Raw genomic sequence first — 9,440 nt, forward strand, 5'->3', positions numbered from 1 at the left:
GAACATAATATTAATAATATACATTTCCCATAAACCCAAGGAGTGGAGGGCTGCAGGGCGGGACCCGCTCCCCTATGACGCGCTCACAGCCTCACACGCCCCCCCGGCAGGCTCATGCAGCTTCAGGGGTTCCGGGAGAGGCGTGGCTTCCCCGCCCAGAGCCACGCCTCCTCCCCCGCCCCGCCGGCCAATGGAGCGTCTTGTTTCTGAAAGATGCCCATATTTGGCGATGTTCGGTCCGCGCGCTGGCGGGCGTGGCTTCCAGCCGGCGAACTTAAATAGCATAACGGCCGCTGCTGAGTCTCATTCAGCCGGCGGCAGCGGACCTGACAGCACAGCCTATTCCAGCTTCTTATCGTTAAGGAAAAACTCCCCCAACTCTTAAGGTAAAGGAGATTCCAGCACGGTTCCTCCCGAGACCGGGGCGGCCTGCTTCGGCTTGTGGTGGTTGGATGTACGGTGTTTATTTTTTATAGCTTATGGCGGCCTTTACCTTGTGGCCCCCTTTAGGGCGGTGTCCTCACCCGTTGTTCCCGTTGGGTGTGGGCGGTAGTAGCCTCCTACTGGGTTTCAGGCTCTTAGTTGCTTTTGTGACGCAGCGAACGTTGCATGAATGGAAATTTCTATGGTTTTGTGGAGGAACTACAATTCCCAGCGTGCCTTGTGGGGGCACGAGCTGCAAAGTGAAGGTCGTGGTGCGGCTGACGTCAGTGGCTGGTCACGTGGTGGCCATAGGACTTAACATGGGCTTCGATGTAGAAGTTTCTAGAAGGGTTGGGTGTGGGATGGAATGGCGTTGTATGTGGGAATGTATAGCCGTAAAGTGAGTTAACTGTCGTACTAGGTGAAGTGACGGCTTTGTGTAAGCCGGTGTTGGCAGGGTGACAGGTGCCTCAGCAGGGCGGGGCAGCCCCCGGACTTTTGTCCGTTTAGTGTAACGAGGCCTCAGCAGAGGGGGATGTGTGAGGCGCCTGACTTCATAGCTGAAGGGTGGGGGCTGCACCACTCCTAACAGTAGAGGGGGGGGGTGCATGCGTCATGAGCGGGCGCGCCCCTCCTGTAGACATGACTAAGCCCGCTGCTGCGGCTCCCCCTGTGCTTCACGCAGTGAATGGTATAAGCCACGCCCTGCTTTATTGAAAAAGTCGGCTGGCTTGGTGGGCGTGGTCATCAGCGAGCCTCTTGTTTCCATATTAGGGCACAGAGCTTGTGATTGGCTGGGGGGTGGGAGGCAAATTCAAACGTCCGGTTTCTGGTGGGTGGGACTGCAGTGGTGCAGTTTCCGGTCTCTGTCGGGTGTGGTCGGGGATTAGACACAAGGTTAATGCCAAGTGAGTGTTATAGGGCGCGGCCTGGTGCTGGGTGTGGCCGCTCACTCATGTAATTGCTTCTCATTAATTGCTTTTGTATGTCTTCACATGTACATCATCCTGCATGATTTCATGCACAAATTGAAGCTGCGGATTTGGAGCTCGTTTCAGTCTTTGTTCACATTAAAATCTGCAGCTTCAAATCCTGCACTTCATGTATATGCAGGATACTGTTCACCTTACTACACCCGCTTTAGGGCTACTTTCTTTTGTCTGGAATCCTGTGCCCATGTCAGTGTTCCTCAACCAGGGAGTCTCCAGCTGTTGCAAAACTCCCAGCATGCCCGTTGGCTGTCCGGGCATGCTGGGAGTTGTAGTTTTGCAACAGCTGGAGGCACCCTGGATTGGAAACTGCCTTATGCCATGTGCAGGATGGGCATTGCATCCCAGGCCCTATTACCATTAACCCTGATGCATTTAACCCCAGGCATGCTGGGAGTTGTAGTTCTGCATCAAGCTGGAGGCACCCTGGTTAGGAAACACTGCCTTATGCCATATGCAGGATGGGCGTGGCATCCCAGGCCCTAGTACCATTAACCCTGGGCAATCTGGGAGTTGTAGGTTTGCAACAGCTGGAGGCACCCTGGCTGGGAAACACTGCCTTATGCCATGTTCAGGATGGGCGTGGCATCCCAGGCCCTAGTACCATTAACCCTGGGCATGCTGAAAGTTGTAGTTTTGCAACCAACTGGAGGCACCGTGGTTGGGAAACACTGCCTTATGCCATGTGCAGGATTAGCATGGCATCCCAGGCCCTAGTACCATTAACCCTATGATGCATTTAATGTTATGCATCGTTCCTAACCCAGTCCTCAAGACCCATAGTCCAGGATTATTTTTTTTTCCCCTGTTCTATTTCAATGGAGTAACAGAAACAATAACTTAATATTGGTGGGCCTGGAGGACTAGGCTGGTGACCACTGTTACAATGGACTTCCTGTTTATAGTTATGGTGCCATTTTTATGACTTAAATGGTCATTCTTAGATAACATCACTATGGACTCCGAACAGAAGTTAACCATGTTTCATCTTTTCTTGCAGTAAAATGGCCGATGAGGAGATTGCCGCACTTGTTGTTGACAATGGATCTGGTATGTGCAAAGCCGGCTTTGCTGGAGATGATGCTCCCCGTGCTGTCTTCCCTTCCATTGTTGGACGCCCAAGACATCAGGTTTGTCTATTGAAATAACTACCTAGAAGCTCTGTCTTGTATCTTCTGTCATGTGACTAGTGGCTATAACAGCATCTTGCTCCTCCCTAGGGTGTCATGGTTGGCATGGGTCAGAAGGACAGCTATGTAGGTGATGAGGCCCAGAGCAAGAGAGGTATCCTGACCCTGAAGTACCCCATTGAACACGGCATTGTCACCAACTGGGATGACATGGAGAAGATCTGGCATCACACCTTCTACAATGAGCTGCGTGTTGCCCCTGAGGAGCACCCAGTCCTGCTCACAGAAGCCCCCCTGAACCCCAAAGCTAACAGAGAAAAGATGACACAGGTTTGTCTCTCCCCCTCCCACCACTTCCTCCACTAGATACATGTTTCTTTGGGACACTCCCTGTAAACTTCATTCTTCATTTTCTCAGACTCCACGTTTTTCTTTCCAATATTTCCAGGGCTCTGTACCTCCTCTGGCATTTCCCTCCTGAAGCCTCAGGTTTCTGTTTCATTATTTTGGTTTCTGCTTGTTCTGTTCTTCCTTCACTGGTTTTTCTAGAATTTTTTTTACCTGCATGATGGCATGTTCGGCATGGTTTGGGGTGTGCTGGCATTCTGTGCACTGACTAACCTTGCCTTTTATTCTACAGATCATGTTTGAGACCTTCAACACCCCTGCCATGTACGTTGCCATCCAGGCTGTGCTGTCCCTGTATGCCTCTGGTCGTACCACTGGTATCGTGATGGACTCTGGTGATGGTGTGACCCACACAGTGCCCATCTATGAAGGCTATGCCCTGCCTCATGCCATCCTCCGTCTGGACTTGGCTGGCCGTGACCTGACAGACTACCTCATGAAGATCTTGACTGAGAGAGGCTACAGCTTCACCACCACAGCCGAAAGAGAAATTGTGCGTGACATCAAGGAGAAGCTCTGCTATGTAGCTCTGGACTTCGAGCAGGAGATGGCAACCGCTGCTTCATCTTCATCCCTGGAAAAGAGCTATGAATTGCCTGACGGTCAGGTGATCACCATCGGAAACGAAAGGTTCAGGTGTCCAGAGGCCCTCTTCCAGCCATCCTTCTTGGGTAGGTATCTGGTCCTTGACAATAGTCTTGATTGTGAAGCCTATGGCCTAACGAACCTATTGTACATAGTACAGTGCTAACCCTATGTCTTGTCTTCTCTAGGTATGGAATCTTGCGGTATCCATGAAACCACCTTCAACTCCATCATGAAGTGCGATGTAGATATCCGTAAGGACCTGTATGCCAACACTGTCCTGTCTGGAGGTACCACCATGTACCCTGGCATTGCTGACAGAATGCAGAAGGAAATCACTGCCCTTGCCCCTAGCACAATGAAAATCAAGGTAAGACATGACTCTAATGTGTTCCTCACAGATACCTGAGGAGTTGGTGTAGTCAGTGCACTAATGGCCCATCTCTTACTCAACAGATCATTGCACCACCCGAGCGCAAATACTCTGTCTGGATTGGTGGCTCCATCTTGGCTTCCCTCTCCACCTTCCAACAGATGTGGATCAGCAAGCAGGAATATGATGAGTCTGGCCCATCCATTGTTCACCGCAAATGCTTCTAAACGGACTGCTAGCAGATGCCTTGCATTTGCTGCATGAGATCTTCAAGTATTAATTTGCCTCGGCAAATGTGTACACCTCATGCTAGCCTCGTGAAACTGGAATAGAGCCAACTTCCAAACGAACTTGCCCTCGGAATGTGAGACACTCTAAAGTCACAACCTTGACGGGGATTTTTTTTTTTTTTTCATTTTTTGTAATGCAAGACTTGGACATGTCTCCGAAAACAAACCCACCCCCCCCCCCACCCAATTCCCGTGGTGTCAGTGCTAGCATATCCATACCCTGTACACATCTCCGATACCATACTTGGTTGGCATTCAGTCTGGGTGTCCATTTAAGCTAAGTCTTACGTAGAAAAGAAGCATTTCTGTGAAAGGCTGCCGATCTGCGACAGTATTGTTCATGACACTTCCTCCTTTGGGGCCTGTCTGAAGGAGGAAGTCGAGGTTGGAGATGTGCACAGGGTATCTTGAGGTTTAGGCTTCCAGGTATCCAATTTTTTTCTTAGCGCTTAATATTCCAGAATTTCATTTCTGAGGCTGGTAGGAGTTCATGAAGGAATTTTCACTTCATCTTGCCACACTTTTCTTCTAGTATGGTGAAACATAAAACCATGGCCTCCAGGCCTTAGAACCAGTTTTCTCTTATATTTTTTTTCTCGTTTAGCCCAGTTTGTACTCCCAACATTGAACAAGGGTCGGAAGAAGTTACACCTGTAAATCTACTCATCCAAGTTAATTTATGTAAATTTTTTTTGTATGTTGCCTTAATGTTCACACATGACAGTAGAAAGAAAAACCAAAATTTGTAAGTCATCTTGAAGTTGAAAATTGTAACTCCCAGAAACACTTCATTGTGTAAGAGAAAAATAAAAGCGCTGCAGTAAAGAGAATCTTGTGTCTGTGTTACTTAACGCTGATATGGTGGGAATCTCACGCAAGATTTCCCAACCAGGATGCCTTGTTACAAAACTACAACTCCCAGCATGCCTGGACAGCCGAAGGCTGTCCAGGCATGCTGGGAGTTGTAGTTTTGCAACAACTTGAGGCATCCCAGTTGGCAAATACTGATCTAATTTAAAGGGGGTTAGAAAGAACACCTTTAGGTTGTGTGGTATTACAAGTGTTCTCCATTCACTTTAATGGTACTTAGCTGCAATACTACACACAACCTGAGGACAAGAGTGGTGCTATTCATGGGAAGCAGTATTGATAATGCCAGATAATCGCTTAAAGCTACAGCCAAGCCTATTAATACAAGTCTAGTCCAGGCATGGGCAACCTTTGGCACTGCAGATGTCTTGGACAGCATAGCATCTCCAATGTTCCAGCCAAAATGGTGCCCAATGCATCATGGGATATGTAGTCTAAAAAGGTGCCTGGTCTAATCCATGCCTCCAGGAAACCATCAACTTTGTTGCAAATCTACAGCCAGTTTAGTTCTGCAACAAATCTCTTATCCGTTAACTATCTCGTACCAAGATACAAAACCCATTGACGCCTTAGTGGTTGTGGATAGGTTTTTTATCCATCAGGCAATTACATTCTGTGACAAGGTAAGTGGTCATGGGTCTATTGGTTAGCATAGCATCACTAAAGAGCTGTGAGTAGAGCACAGCGCCCTCTCTGGCTTTTTAATGTTCACTACATCAACATACTAAATGAGTGATTATGTAATTGGCACAAGGGTTTTGGTCTAGATCAGTGATCACTGTGGACCAAAAATGTGTCAAAATTACAACTTCCCAGGCATGCTGGGTGTTGTAGTTTTGCAACATCTGCAGGATCCATGTTGGAGACCACTGGTCTTGTAGGACACTACTCAGGTTCACACCACAATTGGGAAACTTCATGCCACTGTGTACATTAAGGCATGGTCTAGAACTCCTGAACAGGTTCAGGGTTTCCTTAGTCTTCCAGTGACTATTGCACTGACCATAATATCGCCTTTAAATAAGGAAATCCTAAACATGACACTCTGGGGGTGGGGGGGTGCTTGAGGACCGTGCAGTTAGAGGTCAAAGTAATCAAGGTTATGCACCTCAAAGATCAAAGCAAGATTTTGGTTGTAGAAGATCTGCAGTCTTGTGGTCTGGGATGTGGGGGGGCCAAGACCATACTTCCAAATCTTACCAGTGTTTCCCAAGCGGGGTGCCTCCAGCTGTTGCAGAACTCCCAGGATGCCCAGACAGCCTTCAGCTGGAGGCACCCTGGTTGGAAAACAGTCTTAGTAGTTTTGTCTATGGCAGTGGTGTTCAACCTGCAGACCTCCTAGATGGTACTGGGATGCCACACCCATCCTGAACATGGCAAAGGCAGGGTTTCCCCACCAGGGTGCCTACAGCTGTTGCAAAACTACAACTCCCAGCATTCCAAGGGTTAATGGTACTAGAGCCTGGGATACCATGCCCTTCCTGCACAAGGCAGTGTTTCCCAAATGGTGCCTCCAGCAGTTGCAAAAGCTACAACTCCCAGCATGCCCAGACAGCCAACAGCTGTCCAGGCATGCTGGGAGTTGTAGTTTTGCTACATCTGGAGGTCCGCAGGTTGAAGACCACTGGTCTATGGCATGAACTCGCAACCAATGATCTATGTGAGACTGGCACCATTACCTTTTCTTGAACAAGATACTGGGTGTTTATCTATGTACCCAAAGTATTCTAGTGTGTGAGGACACATGGCGGGCGGCACAGACCAGAAGCAAGGGGGTTAACGTTCACCTCACATGGAGCTTTTGTTGGGAGCTGTCTGCCTGTGAGGACCCCCTGATGATTCAGCATGCCGCTCTCTGGGAATCCTTTGTCTGTGCACAAAGAACCTACATGTTATCAGGTCCTCTTGGATGCCAGATGTCCCTATGCGTCGCCCCCCCCCTCCAGAGCCCAACCGCAGCCCTGGCACTAAAGCCGCTCTCCAGCCCCCACAACCGGGATCATTACCTCAGCAAAAAAACATGTTTCTACTTGCTCTGCACTTAATACAATGCCAGCAGGAGTAAAGTGGCTGGTGGTCTTAACCCCTTCCCCCCCCCCCAAACCTGGCATATTTAATCAATTTTTAAATACACGTCCTTTTCTATGGAGAAAAGCGGTGCTACTGAACAGATGACGCTGCGCCGCAGCAAGAGCTTTGTGTTGCGTGAAGTAGCATAGGGTATATATAGCAAGTGGGGGTGGGTACGAAAGGGTGGGGACTTAGTTTGATCACCAATTTGGTTGGTATTGTGTGGTCAGGTGTCATTATGGGGGTGTACAAAGGTGCCCAAGTATCTCCACCGCATAAGGTATTAGGATAAAGAGCTAATGGGATATTGGTCCTTCAGCTGCTGCAGACCTTCATTTTGACAAGTGAACAATAAAAGGCTCCTGTTTTCTATTTAAGAGGTTCTGCAGCAGCTGTATACCTGGTTATCAGGGCTAGTTCTAGGTTGGGGCAAAGGGGACAGTTGCTCACAGCCAGTGTTTCCCAACCAGGGTGCCGCCAGCTGTTGCAAAACTACAACTCCCAGCATGGCCGGACAGCCGTTGGCTGTCCGGCCATGCTGGGAGTTGTAGTTTTGCAACAGCTGGCGGCACCCTGGTTGGGAAACACTGCTCAAAGCCCTTGTTTACTAGGAAGAAAGCCCTAAATATAGGAGAGAACTAAAACTAGGTAGTAGGATATGGTGGATTTATGTGGATACTACATTTTATTTAGGCTTTATAGTGGTATGGTGGGTTATTTTGATAGAGCAGCTCACTGTGCAGTGGTATTTGGATGCTGCATATTATTTGGGTGTTGTATGGTGATATTTTGTGGCTATTGGAGTTATTTTGGCACAGGGATCTAATACAGTAACCCCCCCCGACCTACGATGGCCCCGACATACAATAATTTCAGTATACGATCACTCTCAGAGACCATCGCATGTTGAAGGCAGCATTAACATACAATGCTTTTTTTATGTCGGGGCCATCGCATAAACTGCTATCCGGCAGCGCAGACTGCTTCAGCTGTCACCGGATAGCCGTGTAAGGTGCCCCGTGTGCTCCGGTGGGTGTCACTCACCTGTACCAGCGCTCCGGACCGTCTTCTTTGCGATCCTCTGCATCGCCAGCGCTCTCCGTTGTCGTCATCACGCACGCCGTCCCGTCATCCAATAGGAGGGGCGTGCGCAGAGACGTAATGACGGCGATGAAGAGACGCAGCAGAGACGGTCCGGGGACGTGGCAACAGCGATGGAGGGCGACATCCAGGGCAGCACCATGGACAGGTGAGTAATAACTTCCTATAGCAGTGGTCTTCAACCTTTGGCCCTCCAGATGTTGCAAAACTAAAACTCCCAGCATGCCCGGACAGCCGTTGGCTGTCCGGGCATGCTGGGTGTTGTAGTTTTGCAACATCTGGAGGTCCGCAGGTTGGAGACCACTGTCCTATACTTTTCATTGCACGGATCCCTCAACATACAATGGTTTCAGCAAATGATTGTCCGTTTGGAACAGATTACCATCGTATGTTGAGGGACAACTGTATAATGGGGGATATCATTAGCTACTGTATTTTACTTTGGCACCATATGGTGGTGGTATGTTGTGTTCGAATATTATTATTTGGAGGATTTGTATCGGACACTGTGTGTTTATTATTTGGATTCTAAATATTTAACCCCTTAAGGACTAGGGATCGACCGATACTGATTTTTTAGAGCCGATACTGATAACCTGTGAACTTCAGGCCGATAGCCAATGACTTATACCAATATTCCGTGCATTTTAATTCTCTAATTCGATAATCGGTCGATCCCTATTAAGGACGCAGAGTTTTTCCACTTTCTTCTTTTCCTCATCACATTCTAAAAGTCATAACGCTTTCAAATTTGCACATACAGACCCATATGAGGGCTTTATTTTATTTTATTTTTTTTTCGTCAAAACCAGAACAAATATATTTGTGAGGCAAAATTGGGAAGAAAACGCCAATTTGTAAATGATGGGGGCTCCCGATTCTACTTTTCGGTAAAAATGACACCATATCTTTATTCTGTAGGTCCATACGGTTATAAGGATACCCAATTTATATAGGTTTTATTTTACTTCCTAAAAATAATTTTAACTACACGCACCAAAATTCTGACCCCTATAATTTTTTATTTTTCCATATACAGGGCGGTATGAGGGCTCATTTATTTGTGCCGTGATCTGAAGTTTTTATTGGTGCCATTTTTGTTTTGATGGGACTTTTTGATCGCTTTTTATAAATTTTTTTTAGGGTATACAAAGTGACTTAAAAATAAGCAATTTTGGACTTTGGTATTTTTTTTATAGTT

General features: G+C 47.7%; 1 protein-coding gene across 1 annotated transcript; it reads left to right on the top strand.

The window, feature by feature from the left end:
- The first annotated feature begins 231 nt into the window (after window positions 1-231).
- On the top strand, window positions 232-5,028 carry ACTG1 (actin gamma 1). Its single transcript, XM_056549731.1, has 6 exons — window positions 232-386; window positions 2,413-2,542; window positions 2,633-2,872; window positions 3,183-3,621; window positions 3,724-3,905; window positions 3,992-5,028. The coding sequence occupies exons 2-6, from the start codon at window positions 2,417-2,419 to the stop codon at window positions 4,133-4,135; spliced, it is 1,131 nt and encodes a 376-aa protein (XP_056405706.1). The 5' UTR covers window positions 232-386; window positions 2,413-2,416; the 3' UTR covers window positions 4,136-5,028.
- Window positions 5,029-9,440: the final 4,412 nt, after the last annotated feature.

The sequence above is a fragment of the Hyla sarda genome, chromosome 13, assembly GCF_029499605.1.
Source record: "Hyla sarda isolate aHylSar1 chromosome 13, aHylSar1.hap1, whole genome shotgun sequence".
In the NCBI taxonomy this organism is placed as follows: domain Eukaryota; kingdom Metazoa; phylum Chordata; class Amphibia; order Anura; family Hylidae; genus Hyla; species Hyla sarda.

Bases quoted from the DNA above. Each gene is read 5' to 3' on its own strand.
- ACTG1 (XM_056549731.1), top strand. From the start codon at position 2,417: ATGGCCGATGAGGAGATTGCCGCACTTGTTGTTGACAATGGATCTGGT. The intron at 3,622-3,723 runs GTAGGTATCTGG...TGTCTTCTCTAG, and splicing joins CTTCCAGCCATCCTTCTTGG to GTATGGAATCTTGCGGTATC. The intron at 3,906-3,991 runs GTAAGACATGAC...CTTACTCAACAG, and splicing joins CTAGCACAATGAAAATCAAG to ATCATTGCACCACCCGAGCG.